A 23,653-nucleotide genomic window follows, 5' to 3' on the forward strand; every position below is an offset into this window, starting at 1 on the left:
CCTAGTCACAAGCACATGTGAAATACACACCATGTGCCCAAACCATAAAGGTCAGACAACACATTACAATTCTAAAACAAACAAGTTACTACATTGAGTAATGGGTGATTGCATAAAAAGAAAAGGCACAAACCTTCGGGATGTAAGGGTCCCAATCAATGTAGCCGATGTTGTCATTGGACAAGCGAGCAAAGAGATTGACCAGATGCTGCAGAGATGAAGGAAAACATGTTAAACTGGGAAGATAGAAATACTGACTATTGCACATTCAAATATCTTTCAGACAAATTATCTACTCACCATTTCCCAGCTTGGAAGATTTTGCACAGACAACCATAAAGCTATGAACTCATCGAACCACAACCTGTCGGACAAACAAATGGTTACAAGAGCAGAAGAAAACCCTACAAAGTATGAACATGTGACATTTAACAGATAGGTATTAAAGGAAATGTCATTGAAAGTAAAGGATGGGGGAAGATTGGCTGGTCATTTTCATATAAAAGCCTCTAACAATGCAGTTTGTTTCATTAACACTCTTCTCTGGCTAGGTAAACAGTTTGGGTAGCACATTATTTTATGGGTTAATATGTTTGATATGAATCCCATGACATGTCATTTGGCATAACAGGTTAGAAGTTCAGGTTTTTACTTAGAAGTAACACAAACCCATGTTGTCAAAAGGATCATAACAGCCACTCTGTTGAAACTAAAGCATGATGCAAGTCAATTCCAATCGGTGACCAAGAAAAGATCATGAAGGAAACATGATAGTTTGTTTCTCTGACAAGCAGCATTGGCAATGAAATACACACCATAGCCAGGAGGTACTAAACATACACTTGTGTACAACAAGTTAGGGCAGTGCTTTTTTGATGGGTTCATAATTCGGAAAAGGTTTAAATCTAAAGACCTATATCATTTGGTATTGGATGTTTAGGATTATCAGGAATATAATACGGATAGTATTATTTTGGTAAAGTTACAATGATCTTTACATTTAAGATCATTTAGAAAAGAATGTTGTCAGTGCCCGCTAAAATGTGTCTATTGGCTGTCCAGGCATAAACGTTTGACAAAATATAGGAAATAAATATTCAATAAAACAAAATAATGATGAATGAAAATTGACTAAATCATAGTTATCTACAGAAAACTTCAGAGAAAATGTTAAGGAAGTTATGGATACGGAAAATATAGTAGAAGCTAGTACTTTCCTGTCATCCAGATACACCTACACTTTTGAAGGCATACCAAATGCTACTAACAATTGTTATTAATTAATCTCCATGCTTACAGAGCCCACTTATGGGGCAAGCATTCCTAAGGCCAACTGCTGCTCATCCCAAATGAGTTCTATTGGGTTGAGATCTGAGAAGCAGACTACTGACACTGTCAAAATCCTGGAACGATCTTATGACCCATTTCCACAGTTTGGAACGGCTGATGTTGACGAGGTGCAGCCATTCCTTTGTTTGGTTGCCAATGAAAGGATCCAGCTAAATTGTTAAAAGTTGATAAGTGCTAACTTTAAAAGTAACTTTAAGCTACTTGCTATAAGATCTTTTTAGATGGAGAAATATTGGATCTCCACATGTCCGAAACAATGAACCAGGTCTCCCTTGAAAAAGAGAACAATGATCTCAATGGGATACACCTGGATAAATAAAGGTTTGAAATGAAATGAGAGGTTTCTTAGGCGTTGTGCACACGGGAACGTTTGCGTTTATGCACAGTATGCGTTTTCAAAAAAGTCTTCCGTTCACATGCATTCGTTTCATTTAACGTGTCTGTTCAAACGAGACCGCTGGAAACGCTGGACACGCTGTAGTACATATGCCGGGACTGTAAGTGGCGCTGTAACTTCCGCCACAAAATACACCAAAAGCAGCGAAGAAGACCCTGGAGCAGCCCGGAGCAATGTTGCCATGGCTACCCTTCTGTTTATGCCCCGCGGTGGATTTAGCAACATGTAGTTCATGTAATTCTCCATGTCCACTTGTTGCTGATGGTTGTGGTAGAGGAGCTGTAGATTTTGCACTAATATCTGTAGCATGGTCAGCAGCAGTAGCACTAGTAGTAGCTACTGAGTGACAGGAGGAAGTGTGTGTGGCGATTGCTGGTATTCAGCGGGATATAGTAATTTCCTCAGCATATGGATAAATGCAACGGGGAAGTTAACTGAAAGAAACTGAATCTGTGGATATTGCATCGACCGACCAAGAAGCACGTCTCCGTGGAGAGGACGCGCTCAGAAAGAGAGATATTCTCTACAAACACCGGGTGAGATCGCTCCGCTGGGACACGCCGGTCCTGTGTTTCCTTTTTTTGTGTGGATTATAGCCTGAATAGGCCTACAAACATTTCTCTTTTTGCCGCCGACGGGCGCAGGAGCAATGAACAATAATGGCCTGGATTAGGCAGTAAAGACAAGTTTGGTGTATCGCAGAGCGGACTGTTTAATTTTGTTTGTGTTGTTTGGCTGGAAAATTGTCAATATAATTGATCAATGCATGAAATCTGACTCTGTTTATTTTGTTTAAGGAGTATATTGGGCGTTAACAATTCTGGTTTGCCTTTTATAATATTATTTCATTCAAGAACCCCTTGTGCGTTTAATTAACACAGCTATTTTTGATAGTTGATCGTTACAGATGGCTACTGGCCATGCTACAGCAGTGAGCAGCAGAGGCGGGGAGAGGTGGGGCTATCGTTATTTTTTTCAGGAAATATTCGTATAGAGGCGATTACACGGACTCGCTTGACCCCCCAGAGAGTTTTGTTTGCAAATCTATCCACCTTGGGACCCGTTATCGTTTGTGAGGTCCGTTTCTATCGGCCTCATGTAAATAATAGGGCTATACGCAAGCGAAACTATGCAGATACAAGCAGTTTTGTCCTCGTGTAAACGGCGCCTTACTTGAACCCCTTGCAGTGCAGCTCTGGAGGCAGAGTCGTGGGTAGAAAGAGTTCAAAGTAGCTGATGGCTTTTAGCATGGTGACATCAAAGGGACAGAGGAGTGGTCTCCATTCATCCAGCATCTCCTGAGTAGCAGACTCCGGAAAGTATCTGTATAAACAGAGAGAGAATAGCAATTAGATTCACCAGATTATGAATATAGACAACAATACCAACAAGCAGAGCATTTTGCTACAAAAACAAAAACATCACACACATCAGATTAATCTATGATGACTGGATTTTACTATTAAAAGAGAACCCTAAACTACATTTATATAAAGTAACAAGAATAAGGACTTAGGTGATAGTTTCAACCCAATAAAAAACAATTGTCTTCACGTTATAAACAAGCAGTGACTGGATTTTCAATGTTCACAATCAGTCCAAAAGCATGACATAACAAATCATACACCTGACATATTCTTAGCAGGTTAAATCCTGTGGGCTCAAAGTCCCACATGGGGATTTCCATGGTTTATTATGTGCTTGAGTACATCAGGTCATAGACTCCGTGCGGTTTCACATCCATGCGAGGCCTTGCAAATAAATGGTCACTTCCAACCATTGCTACTACCCTCGGCCTCACCAATGATCAACAGCGTCGCAGCAGCTGACCGCAGCTGACCACAACTTCTCACAGTGACAGGAAACTCTCACACAAGACAGAATTAGATATAATAGGATTATCTGCCTAAGTGCAAACTGAGGGACGAGTCCTAGGAGTCTCCTAAGATACCTGCAGGCGCGCTGCTAGAGGGAAAACAATCAGGTAGCTGCTGGTGGCAGGAAAGCTTTGGAATTATGAACACATTGAACTCTTCCTTATCCGCAGCAGCATCCACTTATAATTAAATGAGGGTACTTCTCAGCTAGAACAAAATAACTATTTTTTATACATCCCTCTTTCTATTATTTAATGTCTTTTTAACTTACTAAATGCAATATTGATTTAGACTAATATACCGCTAATGTTTTCCTGCACATACCCCAAAGGAGCCAAAATGCAAATAGAAGAGACAGTTATAGAAACATCATTAAATGAGATGTACTTACGGTCTGCAGCTTTTCACAAGTGTTTTCAGCACGTTTTCCACAGAGCTGTAAAAAACAGAATGACAGAGGAATGTTATGGCATGTCAAATCCACCCCCCCAGAAACAGTGATGTTAAACAATCTCCACACCAATGCAACTTGACTTTGATTGCATGCACACAGAAACTTCTTTACACGCCTGTGGTGTACAGTGAACGAGGAAACCTTAGGATCTGGTGTGAAGTGAGAAAATCGTAATAAAAAGTCATTATTATCGGACTGTAATCAATTCAGATAATAAAGTGCCAATTGTTGTTTCCTGTTGACCTTCCTGGATGGCCTCATGCCAATATATGGATTCATAATTCAATTAATGTTCATTCATAACACAAATATTTCAATTCGATCACAGCTCGAACAATTTTTCAGAGGTGGTTCTGGATTAACGACTAATTATAAAATGTCTTACACATCACAAACTCCTGACATGATTATCTTCACATCGTCACATAAAGCTCCTGACCGATATAACCACAGCTTTTGAGCTCCCAGCCCACAATCCCACCGATCTGTTTGCATGCAAGCTCAAGCCATGCCTTGTTGGAAATGCCCAGCCAATTCCACTCAACAACTGGTCACTTATTTTCAAAATATTTACAGTCTTCTTGTAGATGTCATCCTCTACATTTAACATTCTAACAAAACTTGAATTATAGGTGACACTCAAGCAGCTGACACTATTTAAGTGCATGACTATAGCTCAAATGTTTAGCAGTGTAAGCCTGAAACACACCAGCCACAGACCAAGTACCAACTCATGCACTGCAAATCCATTAGCAAGAACTAGTCAAACCGAGTGTCCCATTACAAGTTGCTCAGACACTCAGAGGCTGAAGGGAGCCCAGACTACACTATATGACCTTTGTATCCGAGTTTAAGTGAACTCTCTCGTTCACCCCAAAACATTCCAGGAGAGGAGGAATGTGCGTTCCTGTGTGACTCCTGAAAATGCTGCGTCGTACTGAAGGTATGGCTAAGTAGGGAAAACAGCGAAACTAAACCAAAAACATATAAAGTAATACTAATCCCACTGTTAAGCAGCATATAGAGGAATTCATGTTGCATATAATAAACGGTTTACTTCCTAATATTTTTTTATATTGTTACTTTATTGCTGCCACATAACACACTATAGATAGAAATAAACTACACTGTTGTCTCATTTTTGATATGGGGGATAGGAGAAGAGTAAAAAAATATGTTAGCTGCAGTGCGGCAGTCTCCAATATGAGTGAAATGTTAACATTGCTTAAGTCTTGACTTTTCCTCTGTCACAATGTGGGGTGTCCAGTTTTGGTTTTCACATGCAATGTATAAAAAAATAATAAAAACAAAAACAAGTGCCTCAAAAGATGAATTCAAAGTAAAACACAAAGAGAAGTATTTTCCTTACCACCTCTGAACCAATTTTATCATTAAGTGTTTAGAGGATGAACGAGGCCTTGGAGAACTGAATGTGAAAGGAGACAAAGGCATAAAGAACACATTCAGCACACAACAAAGTGCCAATAACTGAAAAATATGAACATACTTTGCATCACAATTTATTATGCCATTTCAGAGAATCAGTTTTGTGTGCGTTAGTAGAGTTTTGAAAGAGTTGAGCTGGAAATGAGCCAAAGTAGCCTGCTTTCATCAGCTGTAAAGTAACAGTGACGTGTTAAAAAAAAGGGTCAATGTTCCCATAGCACCATAAAAGAGCACCTCGCACTGCTTGCTACATCATAGGGACTTTATAAGGGTGTTGCATAGAATAAATCGACAACTACTTAGAACTGCTTTCTAAAACTGTGTAAAGGTCATAGTGGACAGTGTTCCCTGTATAAGGTACAGTTATGAAAAGGTATGTGGCGCACAAAATGTTCCCTTTGTTTCCCAAGAACTGGTCCAATCTTGCAAACACAATAAGATTTTAGTAGAACTACTGAAACCCATAACCTAAGAAGAATGTTCAAATGTCCCTTGATATATAATAGTATCCATGTCTCTAAATGATTGCAATATTCTGTGTGTACTTTAGAGTTGTGAGAGCACATAATTAACAAAGTGAACAATTAGACCCTAAATGTCAAACAATGATTAGACTTCCATGTCATATACTTATTAATACAATATCAAAGTCTTTGATTATGGATTAAATATGTGGAATAAAAAAAGGCATTTAAAAAGGGATGGGCCTTTGTGTGATACTCTAAGAACATCAGGGAAATGGTCATTTAAGTATTGATTAGTGCAAGCCAATACAGAGGTATTGCCTGTTAATGATCAATTCCAAGAGAAAATAAATCTTACCTCCAAGAACATTTAATATTCAGTGACATCAGTCTTAGTCGTCAACATTAGCTTTTCCAACACCAGAAATTCTGTCACTTGATATCTTCTGTTTTCCATGATGGGAATGCATGCCAAAATGATTGTTACATTTTTCAAAAATATATGTATTAAATAACTACTTAACTATCAACAGCCTAGAAAAATTATTAGGGGGGGCGCATTCTAGAAATCCTGCTCGTGATTGATGACTAAAGTGTAATTAAAACAAAGGTCTTGTTAATGTCCAAATGTGGCAAATAAACATATAGTTTACTACACCTCCACCTTCCGTGAACATGTTAAATACATTGAACACACCAGCCTCATCAAAGGTCCATTTCATTTCCTCAATTATTTGATTTAGCATGAAGCAACAAAAAGTATCAACAGCAGCAGTGAATAACTGAGGGCCTACTTGGGGAACCAGTTGAGACCCAGATGCTCTGTCTTGGAGAAGAGAATCCTGTCGTACAGCTCATACAGCGGTCTCCAGTTCAACTCAAGGTCCTCCCGTGACAGTAGCTCTCTTTTCCTGCAAGATAAATCAGACGTGCAGATAGATGAGAATAACACAAAGAGCCTAGGTTATCATACAGCATAACTTTCACAAAATTGATATCAGTGGTGAGGTTGCAGGATTTTTAGCATTTAACTTAGCTCTCACAGAAAACCATTAACACTAGATATTACATTTTGCTTTGTATTTAAAGTGCATATTTGCATTGTGTACACATAGAACAGTTGGGGCAGTCTTACTTGAGGAGGTTGATAAGAAGCCGAGCAAGGCCCTGCATCATGCTGATCTCCAGTTTGGGGATCGTCACTAGCTCGTAGAGCAACTTGATGAACAGCACATGGTCTTCTTTGCTGAACTTCCGCCCATACAGTCTCATATACCTAAATAAAAGATACATATTTAGGGATAATTGCTCCAGTTTGAACATGCATACGTTTTCAGTGACCCTGTGAGTAGCATGAACAACATTAACGTATGGTGCTTATGTTCCCTTGTGTGTAAAAACACACAAGTAGAATAAACAAGAGCAGGTTTTTAAACACAACTGAAGCTGCATAAACTGTGTTGAGACCTTTAAAAATGACTAATACATATTTCCATCACTGTTAAAATGCTAAAAAACTAGGGAACAGAATCTGGGTCAACTCAACAGTAAACTTTCCGTCTCTGAGCCGGCAGTGACTCACATGTGTACAGAGCATTGCACCAGCACTGGGGACTGAAAAGGATTAAAGACAGCACAGCAACCAAACACATTAATCCACAATCTAATGATGTACTGTAATATGCACAATATTTTATCTTCATCTTTATTATTCATTATTAAATACCTATTAGATCAATTCAAAAAGGTTGTAAGTTACACTATGTTGGGATAAGTTGTGTTTCATAAAGTAAGAATGAACAGTATGCCATGACTCATCTGTTTAGCATTTAGCATGTGAACAAATAACAAATAATGACCTCAACATTACACTGAATATCAAAACATGTGTGTTGTTTGAAGCAACTTCACAGGAAGCGAATGACTCCATAACATTAAAACGTGTTATTTATATTTGAGATTTTACATTTCCCCTCTGTGGGACAAATAAAGGTATCTGATTCTAAGATATTTTGTAAATTGTCTCCTGACCTTAAGAATAAATAAAAAATGTCAGTCATAACACAAGCACAACTTTAATAACAATAAGGTACATTATGCTATACTGTCTGTATCTGTTTAGTGTAAGTTGTTTGAAATGCATTTGTATGTCTGTATTGTATATCTATGTGCAGGATCCCAGGAAGATTAGACGCACCCATGTGCTCTAATGGGAATCCTTAAATAAACAACAAACAACAATACAGTGCCTGGGCCAGGTATATATGCTCTTTGATCTCACGGAGAGTGGCAAGTAGCTATTGCCTGAGATCCCAGGATGTGTTCTTATTACATGTGCCAAGTGCTAGGACTGTTTTAGGTACTAAAGCTTTTATGTGCGCTGCTCCTCTAGCTTGGAACACAATGCAAAAAACATTGGAACACTATGCAAAAAACATTGAAACACTATGCAAAAAACATTGAAACTGAGCATTTTGATTCCCTTGCATCATTTTTAAAGCACGGCTGGATGAATTGTTATTGGATACCTGTCACTGTAAATAGGTTGCTAATGTATACCCCTGTAATTATGTTGTGATGTCCTTTTGTTTTCTGTTGTTTTTATGTGTAACTAATGTACCGCAGGTCTTCCTTGAAAAAGAGATCGTTGATCTCAATGGGATTTTTTAACCTGGTTAAATAAAGGCTACAAACAAACAAACAGTGTATTTCACAAGGTTTCCCTCTAATTATGAAGCCCAGATCGTTTCTTTAAACAATGGGCAGTTGTAGTTTCAAGGCACAACATAACACGTTATCGAACATCTAGAGTTAACCCATAAACAACACATTCTTTTTACAGTTCGTGACTTTGACCAGAATGTAGTTGCAACAGGAACAAACGGTTAGGCAAGCAACACTTATATGTTCAATGTCAAAGACACATGTACACAGAGATATGTTGCACAATATGTTATGAAGCTCAAGATCAGAAGTTTTTTTTAATGTGTTACAAATACAACATTTAAGTGAGGGTACCGAAGATGAACGTTAGCTACTGTACTGCTACTTACGTGGAGAGTTTCCTTGTCCAAAACAGCACACCGGGCCATATCTCTCTGAGCTGTACAGCTCGGCACAAGTTTCCTTTTATTTTACTCAAAATATCATTTGATTCATCATCTAGCTTTTCTGCATAGGGCAGAAGTTTGTTGTATACGATGTCCTTTTGAGGAACAAACCCCAATGTGTCAGACTGCGCCTTTTTCATTTCACAAATTCCAACCGGCTAGCTTCACTATGCTAGCGAATCTTACTGTGTCTAAGTTCCTTCGGCTTTTCCGTGCACGTTTTTAAAATGCTACTTGGCTAATACGACGGCTAGCAATTTCCCTGCTAGCTACCTCTTAACGGTGAATCGTTAGGATTGTTATGGAGTGAATAAGTTGTGAGATTCACAAGTTGATGACACACTAGCTAGTCATCTAGCTAAAGTTAAGTTAGCTTCCTTATTAACAATAACATTAACAACGTCATATTTAAAAAAATCTTAAGGCTAACGAAAATCACGAGTTAGTCCAAATAATGCGTTGGCACTCGAATTCCTCTTTTTCGGTCAACGTAATCCTAAAACCTGACAACCAGCTAACGGTATAGCTAAAGTTAGCTCTACTACAAAAGCACAGTCATATCCCAAGGACTGTCAACGTCGACTGAATCATCCAACTACGGCAAAGCAGAGGGCAGACGACACCCGGCTACAAGCTACATAACACACCCGTCATATCCGCTAGCTACTGCCAAGAACTACACTTCCCAGCATTCCCCTCTCCATTCATGCTTTTTATAACGGCTTATCCTTTAGCCACTCAAACAGGACGACATGAAATCCACTTAAGACCTAGTATCCTCTGGTGTATTTCCTGCAGCCACTGCAGTAGCATTTATTTGCTGTTCGTATGCCGCATTAAGACAGTTATAAGCTCATGTAGGACATTTGTATTATTATTATTATATTTATGAATTAAGCAAGACAGTTTAGCAGTATTACTAGGTATATGATGAGGTATCTGATTGGACTTCTGCTCCAATGAGGTCCATGACCTCCAAAAATAGTTATGAGTTTAGTACATTAGGCATTTTTTTACATAATCAACTCAAATGCATTTTTTTGTTTTGATAATACGTTTATTGTTTAAATAGTGACAAACCAAAGTAAATGTAGACACCCCAGTTGTAGGCAGGCAATGGCTTGTTACAACTCTATTCTTTTTATATATTATTTTTGCACAATTGTGATTGAAGTAGGCTTACTGTATGCACTTATATTAACAGGCTTATTCATGGCACAGCATACTTTTAACATTTCAGTATTGTTTAAAGGTGGGGTAGGTAAGTTTGAGAAACCGGCTCGAGATCGCTAGAATTTGAAAATACACAACCGGAGAAAATCTGCCACTTCCTTATAGAGCCCCTCCTCCAACACACACGAACGCGCACATGACCAATGAGGGCACGAGATAAGTTTGTGCACAGATGGAAGGCTGACAGGCAGGTAGGCCATCCAGTTATTTTAGCCGGGCCGACTAAAATGATTGGTCGTACTTTTTACGGAATTACGGCTTCCACAGATGAAATTTTTGTATGGATTTTTTGTCAAAGCACTTAAGATATTCATTGCTATCGGGATGTTAAGAGCATTCCATGGAATATAACAAAAAGTGTATCTCGAGCCGGTTTCTCAAACTTACCTACCCCACCTTTAATGACTTGAAAATCACATTCATTTATAAATAAACCTAAAATTACAATTAAAAAAAAGAAGAAGTCCAATGTGGAACTTGCCAATGTTTAGTAGCCTACATATTGTGAATATATAGAAAATATATGCGAACAAAAATGCTGATAATACTAATGTTCATATTTGTTTCTTTCCATACAGTCCACTGATACAACGATTTGTAGTTCTTGCAATCTCCTGAGAAGTAACAGAGGGCACATGAGCACATACAGCGTTGAGTCCAGTAGAAGTGGTTGCCACTCTGTTCCCCCCTTCAACCAAACTCATTCAGAAGGGCATGGCAGCACAGGGTTAGGAAAAAGCACCTGTTATTGATTGCCACGACATCAGTGTCTGCTGTACGTATGATGACCCTCTTCCTCTTGTTCTAAACTGCACACATGACAGAAAAACACATGTTTGTTAACCTCCATTTGCAATACTAGGGATGTGTTTTCTAGTTGCCTGGGCCAAGTTTGTAGGCAAACCTGATTTGTAGTTCAGATGCTTCCAGAATTTAGCATCTGAACAGCAAATACAACTAGAGAATGCAATTCCTGAAGAAATTGCTAGTGGGAATGCTTTATGCTGAAAAGCTGACGCTAAACTGCTATGCTGAAATGTAATGTGTAAGAAGAAAGTGAAGAATTTAGATTGAAATGATACATGAACACTGGGGGCTTGAATGTGTGATGAGAAAAGAAAATAAAGTAAAAAGGCTTGGAAAAGCAGCAGAATATTTGAACTGCAAACTTTTGAACTATCTTGATGGCGAATGATCTGTCGCCATGCCAACAGCATTTGATGACATCCCATAATACGCTTAGATTGAACAGGCTGTTGTCCATCATGGATAACCCCACCCATCCTCTCCACCTGCAGCTGGACAGTCAACGGAGCTCCTTCTCCAACAGAATGCTGCAGCTCCCCTGTCACAAGGACAGATACTGGAAAACATTCCTGCCCACTGCAATATCACTGTACAACAAATCACCTCTGGCTGGAAGAGAACTCTCTGCTCCATAGTTTCTCTAGAAATAAAACCACCTTGTACATTTTACTCACACATAATCTGTTTCATATTTAATACTCCATAATTCCATATATTTTGAATATATATATATTTGTATATATATATATATATATATATATAATATCTGTATGTATATTTTCTATTTTGTATTTTGACATGTATATTTTATATTTTATTTTATATTTTATTTTATTTTATTTCTATTCTTGTATATTTTGTTTTATTGTAAAATGCCTTTATGCTGCTGTAACAAAAACAATTTCCCAATTTGGGATCAATAAAGTACGATCTATCTATCTATCTCTAGATGCGTTGATGGCTGCATCGTTACCAAACCTGTGAAGTTTTGGGCCGTTTGGAGCATTTTCACTAAAGTTATGAAAAAACCGTGTTTCATGGTGAGCATTGTGTTGCCATGGCAACGGCAATTGAAGAAATCGTAGATGTTTTTTTTGTAGATGTCTTCACGGCTGGACTGTTAGCACACATGTGAAGTTTGAGCGCTTTTTTAACATTTTCATAGGAGTTATAGCGACATCGTCTTTTATGGCGAGGGATGCGTTTCCATGGAAACGGCATATGGTGAGATGTCAGATTTGACGTAGAGCTGTTGAGGCATGGAGAGGTGATATACAGGTGAAGATTGTGGGACGACCGGACCGTTTCCATTGGAGCTACAGCGACATCGTGTTTTATGGTGAGGGATGCGTTTCCATGGCAACAGCCTATGGTGAGATCTCAGATTTGGCGTAAAGCTGTTGAGGCATGGACCGGTGATATACAAGCGAAGTTTGGGGGACATTCGGACCGTGTCCATTGGAGTTACAGCGACATCGTGTTTTATGGCGAGGGATGCGTTTCCATGGAAACGGCATATGAAGACACCCCATAATTGACGTAGAGCTGTTGAGGGCAGGACCATTAACCATTATCTGAAGTCTGCTGCTGTTTTATGGCGAGGGATGCGTTGCCATAGTAACACCACATTACGTAACATCAGATTTGATGTAGAGCTGTGTGATCTGAAATCTGCTGCTCTGAGCATGTCAGTTGGAGTTATGACATCATCGTGTTCCATGACACAGGTGTTTATATTTGAGCTAACGACGTGTCCGGAGATCAAAGGTTTCCATGGTGATGTGCAGTAATCAGTGAGAGGAGAGCATTTTCATTGTTCTGAATGAGAGATAAACCTCTTACATGTGAACGTTTTGTTGACGAACCGTAACAGATATCGGTGAAATTTCAAAGCGTGAAGCATGTCAAGGAACTTGAGCATCTGAAGTGTACTTGTTGTGTACTTTGGGGTTAATAATGTGGCCTTTTTGGCAGATTAACTAAAGGTGTGCGGCTGCTGTGGTGGGGAAAGATGAGGCTGAATTTACAATGGGGTTTAATGGAGACATGTTGAAAGTTCTTGTCACTTCATGCCCTCAAGAGGCATTTTGTTTAATTATTTTGCTTAATTATTTTTTATTTTTCAAGCTACGAGATGTTTTCCTACATTTCTCATGAAGAATTATGTCTCAGGAATGTAGGGTTTGGGAATTATGGCAGGTTTAAAAGAAAATATGAAGGCAAAATTCAATCTGTCCTCCACTCTAGCTGTGACATCACGCACTCTAAAATCTGAAGAGGGCCTCTTTACCAAGGTCTGAACAATGTTTAAAATCTCTAAAAGTATGAATCAGATTTAAAAGTTGTGTTACACGAATAATGTCAGAAAGATGTGTAACATTTTAAAGTTGGAATTAGGTTTCTGAGTGAAAGTATGAAGTCGCAGTAAGCAGTTGAAGTCGCATGAAGATTTTTCAAGTCTGAAGAGTTTCTCCATTGACTTCCATGTTCAAAATTTGATGAATTATGGGATGTATCTCTGGAATTATGAAGTTATGAATGAGAAAAGTATTAGCCATCGATTCCCGACCGAGCTGAACGTTTTGATGTTTGAACGGAGTTTCTGCGATGTGGAATGTGGGAGCAGAAGAGGCGCAAAATAACCCGGCAGAATAATAAAGAATTTCGTGCGTAGAAGAACAGATAGTGGGAATGCTGTATCAGCATTCCCACTAAATAATGAGGACCACAGCATCCACTATGGTGATGCTTGAGATCTAGTCTCAACCTGTTCGATACAGTTTAAGAATCTGACTTTGCTCCCAGTCTTATTTTGCCTCCCTTGTACAAAGATAGAGGAGTCTTTCACAATACCTTCACATGTTTGACACTTAAAGACGTGAGAAGAGATTACAATCATTCTTCATTGCTGAAAGTTGCATCAGTGTAGCATATGAGCCCTCTCCCTTTTCTAGTCATAACATCCAGTGGAATATTTCCCAGCTGCTGAGCTTGGAGGGGGCTCTGCCAATTTTGCATATCCCTTTCTGACGAGTGTGTTGGTTAATCTGGCTAGGCATTGCAACACTTCCCAGCTTTCATTTTGACAAAGAACATAAAGCTCCAAGTTAGTTATAGCAGGTAGCCTACTTTGGGTTGCTTGAAAAATCATTTATTGATCTACAACATTAAACACCTCAACATATTGAGGAAATTACCCCAGCACCAAGAGAGGAAGGAGAATACTGTCAGACATTATATGTTGTATGTGGTCCATTTGCAACCACCACCAAACACAAGACAGTTTCCAAGGAAAAGGAAGAATGGGCTGGTTTAACCTATTCAGTGTAGGGATTTCCAAAAGTAAAACATGTATTGTTGTTTTTAATCTCATCCAGTCATTGATTTGCAAGTTGTGATTGAATTAATTAGAAGTATACTATTTGTATATTGTGTTGTTAAAATATAGCCTACTACTTTACAACATGTCTTGAAGCAGGGCCTGTCAGTACTTCCTAAGGCCCTAAGGTGAGCAGTGATCGCCATCTTGTGGTCAAACGAAGAGGTACAAAAAGGAAGCAACCATGAATGTGTTAGAAAATATATTTTTAAAGAAGATACATTTAATGGTAACGCACAGTAACGTGTAGCGTTAAAAAAAACGGAAGCGTGGACGTTACATATTTAAGGTATAAAACATGATTGGCAATGCACATTTGAATTACTTACGTTTTTTTTAACTTGTGTGAATCGTTTATTTGTAGGCTGCTGTTAACGGAAGTTGATGACGTGTCGGTGTCCTAGCAACCTGCGAAACATGTCCACCTACAACTTTTGTGTAGAAGAAACTACATCTCTTCCTTAAACATTAACTAACTTTAATGTCACTGTTGGTGAAGCAAAAGTACCTGTATTACGGCATGACTCCTCGGTTACTTTTAACGGGAATTCATTAGCGTTGTCTGCTGGCGCGGCACTCCACCAGAGTTTCCTGACAGGAGCAAATATGGTGACTGAAATACTCAGTTTACCTTGTGATAGACTTCTGTCACACCGACAGCTAGCATGTTGTCACACTTATTGTGGTATACCACTGGAGGGCAAGAACATGTTAATTTACAGTAACATGGATAAAGATAACAAGGTTTGTATTTATGTACACTTTTTAAGAATTAAATTGGCTAGGTAGCTAACGTTAGTTAACATGACTGCAAGTGCAAACCCCAGGATAGCTAGTTTATGTTTAAGTCCTCATGTGTAGGTGTATTTGAATAGGGTATGTTTTTTAATATGAAATAGCCTGTTTTTCAACATTCTGTACATATAAAACAAAAGTTAATACAATGTCGGCCTGTCTAATTAAAACATTTGCCTCACTAAGGTAAGACTAAATTATATCTGACATGGATACATATTTTATATTGCTTTTTTTAAGATGGAGAATGACAAGATTGATCTATCACAGAGCCACACATAACTTATTATACTACATTGCATATTTTACCAGAGTCTGTTTGTCCACAGCCCCTGCTGCTAACAGGCCACCATGGTGAGATCAGTGCCATGACCTTTGGGAAACTAAGTGGACCTGTTCTTCTTTGTTCTGCCTCTCCTGACTATATCGTTGTCTGGGATATTGAACTGTGCCACAGGAGAACACAGGAGGGTGAGGAAATATGTATCTCTTGGTAGTGCAAAACATAGTTGCTGCCGTGGCCAAAGGTGGTTTTCAACAAGAGTTTTAATCCAGTGTTTATTTTATTCTGAACTACATATTTTTTCTCCCAACCCTCATTATATTGCCCTACCAGTTTAGTTCCCTAATTAGTTACAAGCCAACCCTGTGGCACAAATCATATGATATCATATACTGTGAGTATGATCATTTCCCTGAGTGAAACTCTTAAGAAGCCTGCCATCTAGTGAAAAATATCCAGATAGCCCACTGATGTCTACTATGGTCCTGTACGTCATTTGCTTTGCTTATAAACAGACTCATTTGTTTGCAGGTAAAGTTGCTGCTGGAACAGTTATTGGGACTTTACTGGGAGAAGTCGTCCATCTTTCATTCTGTTTCTCTGATGAACGAGTGGCTGCATGCTCGGGATCAACTTTGTATATTCTCAGCTCAAAGGTACAACATAATGTTACTTTTCAGTATTCCTTTGTGCACATAAATCCTCACTGAATGTATATGGCCTATGGGTTTGTTCCATATGTTACTTTCTATTTCTCACATGGATTACAAATACTGCTCTTTCTTTTACTTCTCTATGTTATACCTCACACACATCTAAAATATGTGTCATATTGTTTATTTGCTGTAGCCATCACAGGCTGTCACTCTAATCAAAATTGTTATTTTTCACATCAGAGACATGAAGTGATTTTTACCTTTACCAATCACCTGGGACCGTTGACGTCAGCAGAGTTCTGTCCCTGGAATAAAAACATTCTTGTCACAACTTCAGAGGATCGCACTTTTAAGGTACTGCAAAAATATTTACTAATGATAGTAAGTAAGGAACATAATAAATATCCCACTTTTACATTCATTTATATCAACTGCACAAACTGTAATTGTTATTAATAGAAAGTGTCTCTTTGCAGGTGTTGGATTTAAAAACTGAAGCTGTTTGCTACCAGTCTTTTGTGCTTTCAGGTATGATATTAACTCTTAAAAATATTGTAAAAAAACGTACACACCTTTATTCACTTTGTACAGTAAAGGTGGTTTAATCGCATATATTAGTGGGATCTATTGAAATCAGGAATTGTTATTATATATCCATATAATAAATATCAAATGATAGGTGTCAAAGCTAATCATTAAGCATTTAACTATTTATGTTTAATGGCATGCTACAGTAAGTATAGTGGTAGTAGGAGTCAGGGCTCTGCTTTATTATTAATAATATAATATTTACTACCGACCTACCCAAAGCAAATTCTTCAATTCTTAAGGCTCTCCCCTACTCAGTGTTTTCTTCTTGGAGGAGAACAGGCACCTTATCACTGGCTCAACTGATGGACAGGTGAGTGACTGAGGCACACAGTCCTTAACAGCTCACTCTCACTATCTGACTCAGTCTGTGCTATCAGATGACGACATTCCACTAGTTGTGTAACAAACCTGTTCCTGTTTGGTTTAGCTGTGGTGCTTTTCTGTCCCCGATGACCACAAGTGTCACCTGGTGTCCAAAATGGACCTTCAGAAGATGGAGAAAAGACATCTACAGCACCAAGGCACTGTCAGCGACCCAGCAGGTGATGTTAGTGATCTATCAGAAAAACAATGATGGAGAATATCTTGTACTGGCTTTGTGAGGAAATGTATTTTCATAAATAATTTCTTTATTTTCAGCTATAGGACTATTTTACATATTTTGACTGTTTTTGACATTTTCTTCTAGGGTTCTCAGAACAGTTAGCTGAAGATAAAGTGGATACTTCAAAACCTGTTCTCAAAATGTCTACATGCAGCTCATTAATTGATACCAATAATGAGCATAAAAAGTAAGTTAATCCTTTTATAAACAGTGCTACATGTTAATAGGAGTTATATGATTGCTTGGTATGGTTTGACACAAGAGACTTCTGATGTTGTTGAGCTGGGGTAACTGCAACATTGATTAAATCCTTTAATGTTTTCCAAGTCCCAGAAGCAATTTCTTTGAATTTTGAGACCTAGATAACTACTGACAAGAAGGATAGATGCATAGATAGATTTCATAGTTTCACAATAGAGGCCGATCTAACTCTCAAGTGCTATAAAATGATGAATAGTTTTGAAATGTGACTTTACCACAGGGAAGAGCTGCTTTGCTTCATTTGTGACAAGGAATCTTAATGTTGAAACAAGACTTGATACTGTCAACACTGTGGCCATCCTCAAGGGCTTGATTCTTATTTCCACTAGGTAAAAGTTGTAGCTGATCCAGGAAAATATTACACAGGCAATTCAAACACAGTTGTCATGAAAAAAATGCCAAAATCGCTACATTTTTCTTCCAGTAACACTGCATAGATTTCTGAAAAGCCTGCACCAAAATGCAACATCTTCACGGCTACTTGCGGCACGTGTCCACGCAGTCGCTTCAAACGTCACAGGAAACTTCACACATCACAGGAAACTTTGCAGGCTGGTAGCATAAACTGCTTCAGGCTGTTAAAACATTTGATGTTATGACAGGAAGCAGGCACTTAAAATGCCCCAGCATAACTCTCTGTGTATTTTGTGGACCACTGGAAATGAAATGGACGTTGATTCCTTATTTTTCTAAGCAAAGCATATGATCTTGTAGCAGTATCTTCATCATCTTAACTCAGGACCTCTAACAGACGCTCCAGTTCATCAACCGCATGATGTCTGTCTGCAACCACGGTTTTACTGGACTCCATTTGATGGGCTTTAACAAATAGGTTTTTCTTTGCTCAGGTGTATGATGGGCATGTTTGCAGCTGGAAAAGTTTCTGGTTTCACATCCAGTGGAAGCTGACTTTTCTACTGTTAAAGTACAGTATTGGTGAATAAAAGTGCTATATAAATATGGTTCTGGGGCTTCAAATTAGACTTTTATAATACCAATGTAAGTATGTTAAAGCCAGTATATGTAGGATTTAAACATTAAGACTTTATGCCCCCCAGTAGAGAATAAAAAATATTAAAAAAAACATTGTGGCTAACAGCAGTAAACCTTAATCTACGAAGCTAACAAAACCATTTTTGTGCAATTATCACATAAACCTCCACACGCAATGGTCTCCATCCTGCACTGAAGCCCACGCTCAGCATGAATATAATGATGCACTAAAATATAAAATTTGTCCCACAATGTTATAGCCTCAGCATGAGTCTCAGTGCAGGAAGTGGATGAAAAGGATCCTTCAGACTCAGCTCGCAAACCTTTACTCGGTGGCAGTATTTTCCATCTTTCTGGGTGTACATAGTTTAGACTACGTGAGGTCAATGGAAACTTGAATAAAAGCCGATAGTCCTATGGTGTGCATGCCATGCCCCTCCATCACATCAGTATGTTTTTCTTTAGTATGTGGTTACATTGTCTTTCCCCAAATGATCTGGAAAAAAGGGAAATCCTGTAACAGTTTTTCCATACTTTTCTGTGTGGGCCCCTGCAGGGACAACAGCTGGTTATGTATTGGAAGCTCCGACGGCCTGTATGTGGTGGAGCTGGCTACCTCAGAACTCCTAACAGCATTTTATTTCAAGGGTAGGCTGCTGGTGGTGAAACCTCTACGATTGCTACTGTACTCTGTAATTTGTTTAAGCACTAATGTTCAACCAGTGCACCATTACACTACAATAGGAGACATTGTATACAATTCTTTCTTTTAAGAAAGGTTTCAAACACCTAAGGGAATTCACTAACAACCCCATGAATGATTTGTCTAGATTACCCCATCTTGAGCATCTCAATGGCTGGGTCGTGGTCAATCTCTCCAGGCTGGAATGACTCTGTGAGTAATTACAGTAATATCTTCATGAAACCACATTGAGACATTGCGCTGTGTTATCCTTTCAACTGTAACAATAATTAAACTGCCCTTTAAAAGATGATTGTACTAAGTAACCCTTATCAGATTTTTGTCACGAAAGTATTCCTTAGTCAGACCACATGCTGAGGATGATGCAGGCCTGGCTGCTATTGTCAGTTCTGCTAAAGGTTGTTAATATCTGATGATAAAAGTCACACAAAAATGAAAAGTGAACTAATACTGAATTATAAATATATAATTATAATACAATACTTAAATCAGTTCATGTTCAGGGTCTGGATCTATGTGGAGTTTTTCGTTTTGATTGACTTTTGAAAAAAGTTTTGAGATGCTCCTCTTCTCATTCCTTACACTTTATTTCCACAATCCGTTCTTGAATAATGTGGAATATACTTATATGTTTGTTACTAATTGATTTCTGAATTCCTTGTCACACAGATGGTGTTTTTAGTGAGCTCTATGTTCACTCCATGTGTGGCCCTGTTGGAGTTACGTCTGTGTGTCCTAAGGAGCACCTTGGCTTGTGGTGAAGGCTTTTCGGTGTTCCCGAGGTAAGCTCGGGGTCAAAGGCAAATATTTGGTTATGCATTGGTATGTGACATATTTGATGCTAACGCCCCGGAGGACAAATTGTCCTTTTTTATTGCTCTGAGATCTGAGCAACGAATCAGCTCTGTGAGTAAAACGTCAGTATCTTGTTTGGCACACCTATGACACAGTCTGGAAAAGCATGCTTAGGGGCTGGAACCCAGGTTTTTTTAACGTTATACGATGCCAAATGCTAAATACTGTATCTCAGCCGCTTGTATTGCAAATTATTCTGTCAATTGTTTATTCATTGGCAAAAATAGATTGCATTAATTATTCATTCTACAAAGAGCCTAAGTAGAAATATGCTTTCCTTCGGATCAGGTTTAGTTCCAGCCTGGAACTGCTTTGCTCAGTGAGTTACTTCTACTACTCTGTGTACATTTTTTAAACGTAAGCTTTTAAATCTGTATGGGTTCTAATAAAGCTGCTTAAATCCAAAAAAATCATACTCATTACTCTCACAATAACATCGCGTAAAAAATGCCCAAAAAATGTAATTGTCCTCTGGGGAAGGAATGAAATCCACACTGGTATTACCTGTACCTCCAAAATCTAGCAGCACCAATAAAGACTTATCATTTCATTAACGTTATTTGATTTTGTGCTTTTACAAATATGCAATTTATCCGCCAAATAACAATTTGCAAAAACAGTGCAGTTGTAGACTTTTGTTGCTTTCTCTCAGACACTGGCCACCAGCAATAGAATATATACGTGTGGTCAATTTATTTTTTAATTGGCCTCATGCCTGTGACTCCTTGTGACTCTGACATTTCCACATTAACTTGGCATAATTATAACTATTCTTGCCATCTGGTTTCTCATGAGTCAACAATATCAGGGTACTGAGAATTAGAAGGGCTAATAATCCACAACGCTGGAAAATGCTATGCTCCTTCATTTCCAGTAACTCTTTCCCCCCATTTCACCACCCTCCCTTGTTTTCAGCTCTCCTCCAGTGCTTGAATCTCCTCTGAGTGCCGAGTTTAAGAGGAAGGAGCCCGAGCATCCTAAAAAGAAAGGTCAGCATCTGAACACTCACTCCCTCTTACTCAAGCTCATGCACATCAAATAAACAGGAGCAACTGCTGTTTGATGACTGTGTTTTTAAAGTATGACCCATTTTATAGTTCACTCCATGTCTGGCTCGTTGTCTGTTTTGATTGGACACAGACACTTCTCTTAAATTGTACTTATTGTAGGTTTATAGAAAGCCTGTGTGGCTATTACAAGAGCAACTGAGAACCTCCTCATTATCTGTAAATATAGAGGATGGAAAATATGCCCTTCTTTGCATTGTGGGGATTGTTGATGTGGCATTCTTAAAAACATTCCCTTCAGTTCTTATTTGCCACATAGGCAGTACTTAAAAACAGGGAGAGTATACCACATTTAGACTGACACATTCTCATTAATTAGCTCATGTACGGTTGCTTCTTGCAGTCGTGGATTCCGAGGTAAACTGAGCCTATTTGTGGTTCTTTGGTGTGTCATTAGGATCTGGCAGCTTGAAACTCTCCTGCAGGAGACACACAGTGCAGTATATACTGTGGTTAGCATGTTGCTATTACAGAGAGTTACTGCTGAGAAAGCCAGTATTAGCAGGGCTCCCCACTGCTGGAGTGAAGGGAGCTGCCACTGCTATGTAGGTGATCTTCAGGGACTCCATAGGTGCTGTTCGACTGCACTGTCAGACCCAAAACCTACAAGCATCTAAGGAGCAGTGCAACCCACCATGCTTCCCTCACGCATCTCTACATTTTTAAGGATATGTGCAGGATATCTTAAACCTCTGAGATTCCTGGAAAGGAAATTGTTTTTCCAATCGTACATCTGGTGCAGAGGGCTGTGAGAGCACATTAGATATCTGTTGTCACATCACACTGCCTGCCACGTTACATAATCATGAAATGAACCAGGACTTTTATGAGATGATGATAATCAGCTGCCACTATTTTTTGCATGATGTCACTTGTCTGAAGTGCAATGCCTGAGTCTTTGCCTGGATGAAGTTGTTTTGAAGTTAGGGTTATCAGGGGACTACTATAACAGCAGTTGGAGTTGAATAGCATCAATTACATGTTCAGAACTGAATGTCTGTTATTTCCCTCAACAAAGTGATTAAATCAGTAATAACAGTACAAGTTAAATTATACAGATGAAATTGATTTAGGTGTTTTTCATTTGTCTTTAGATGTCAGTACATTTTGAAAAGGAAATAGTGGCTTTATGTAATCCCCAGCGATATCAGTTGAATGACTGCTGCAACACATACGCCCTAGATCAGTAACATCGATGTCTTCTTAAGAGCTAGAGAGGGGTAGAGTAAGATGGGAAAAACAACAAGTGACACACAGTGGTGGAAGAAGTACTCAGATCTTTTACTTAATTAAAAGCAGAAATACAAAATTGTAAAAGTTTTGATACAAGTGAAAGTCCTGCATTCAAAATCTAAGTAAAAGTACTAAAGTATTGGCATTACAATATACATAAAGTACTAAAAGTTTAGTTACTTGTACTGCGAAATGGCACAATGAGGAATCGTATACATTGAATTACTGGGCTATGATTATTGATGCATTAATGTGGTCATCACAGCTTGTAAATGTAAAGCTAATTTGAAATGCTCTATATAATGTTTCTGGATATTTTAACCAAAATAATTATATATTTATATGTCATCATTAGTTTAATGATTGATTTATATTTTGTATAAGCTAATACTCCTAATCTATAGAGTCACTAAAGTGGTCAAATAAATCTAGTTGAGTAAAGAGTACAATATTGCCGAGTAGAAATACAAGGTAGCATACACAACAAATACTCAGGTTAGGTAAAGGTACCTCATAATTGTACTTAAGTACAGTAGTTGAGTAAATGTATTTCGCTTGTATCCACCACTGGTGACACATGAGGAATTGTTCGGTTTTGACTGCTCTAAAGGAAAATGGTTTCATGCTGCTAGCCATGTCTGCCATTTGTCAGTGCTTTGCAGAAACTACTGTACAGAGTACCTTTTGTTTAGTGATTCTATTTCATGTCTAGCTCTTTGTTGAAGTTTGATATTGTGGTTAGTTCACATAGCTACATGCAGTAGTTATTTGCCCTCTTTGTACATTTCCCCCCAGTATGCTACACACATGTTCCACATGGAGAGCATATTATTCAGGTGCTACATGATTTCCATTGCTGTGAGCCCCTGAGTTTGGCTCCATGTTGGTAGATGCTGTCAGTCTTCAGTTACCGAGCCTCAGATACCTTCCTACTTCAGCTCTTGTGCTTTCTCCTACCGTGTGACCCACTTTTCACAGGTCAGTAAGGCCATAACTCATACCAAAGTCTCTGGTTACATTCAAAGCAATATTGCAGACTGCAGAGACATATATACCTTCTATGGTTTATACATTTTTAGAAGCTTGAATTATTTC

General features: G+C 38.5%; 2 protein-coding genes across 3 annotated transcripts in view; one reads left to right on the plus strand and one right to left on the minus strand.

Annotated features, from left to right (window-relative positions):
- psme4a (proteasome activator subunit 4a) overlaps positions 1-9,697 on the minus strand; it is a 29,548-nt gene extending 19,851 nt beyond the window's left edge. The window contains exons 1-8 of one of the 2 annotated variants that reach the window (XM_034152506.1): positions 9,042-9,697; positions 7,124-7,264; positions 6,783-6,899; positions 5,448-5,504; positions 4,016-4,060; positions 2,921-3,070; positions 301-364; positions 134-208 (exon numbers count right to left, since the gene is read on the minus strand). In XM_034152506.1, the coding sequence (XP_034008397.1) occupies positions 134-208; positions 301-364; positions 2,921-3,070; positions 4,016-4,060; positions 5,448-5,504; positions 6,783-6,899; positions 7,124-7,264; positions 9,042-9,238 (846 nt within the window). In that variant the 5' untranslated portion in view covers positions 9,239-9,697. The remainder of the gene's footprint in view (positions 1-133; positions 209-300; positions 365-2,920; positions 3,071-4,015; positions 4,061-5,447; positions 5,505-6,782; positions 6,900-7,123; positions 7,265-9,041) is intronic. The other variant, XM_034152507.1, reaches the window with a different exon arrangement.
- Positions 9,698-14,963: 5,266 nt separating this feature from the next.
- wdr27 (WD repeat domain 27) overlaps positions 14,964-23,653 on the plus strand; it is a 40,098-nt gene continuing 31,408 nt past the window's right edge. The window contains exons 1-12 of the mRNA XM_034152509.1: positions 14,964-15,261; positions 15,642-15,783; positions 16,127-16,251; positions 16,492-16,605; positions 16,728-16,779; positions 17,082-17,152; positions 17,270-17,384; positions 17,531-17,633; positions 19,257-19,348; positions 19,531-19,595; positions 20,073-20,185; positions 21,174-21,247. Coding sequence (XP_034008400.1) covers positions 15,124-15,261; positions 15,642-15,783; positions 16,127-16,251; positions 16,492-16,605; positions 16,728-16,779; positions 17,082-17,152; positions 17,270-17,384; positions 17,531-17,633; positions 19,257-19,348; positions 19,531-19,595; positions 20,073-20,185; positions 21,174-21,247 — 1,204 coding nt within the window. The 5' untranslated portion in view covers positions 14,964-15,123. The remainder of the gene's footprint in view (positions 15,262-15,641; positions 15,784-16,126; positions 16,252-16,491; positions 16,606-16,727; positions 16,780-17,081; positions 17,153-17,269; positions 17,385-17,530; positions 17,634-19,256; positions 19,349-19,530; positions 19,596-20,072; positions 20,186-21,173; positions 21,248-23,653) is intronic.

This window comes from Trematomus bernacchii, unplaced genomic scaffold (genome assembly GCF_902827165.1).
Source record: "Trematomus bernacchii unplaced genomic scaffold, fTreBer1.1, whole genome shotgun sequence".
NCBI classification, from domain to species: domain Eukaryota; kingdom Metazoa; phylum Chordata; class Actinopteri; order Perciformes; family Nototheniidae; genus Trematomus; species Trematomus bernacchii.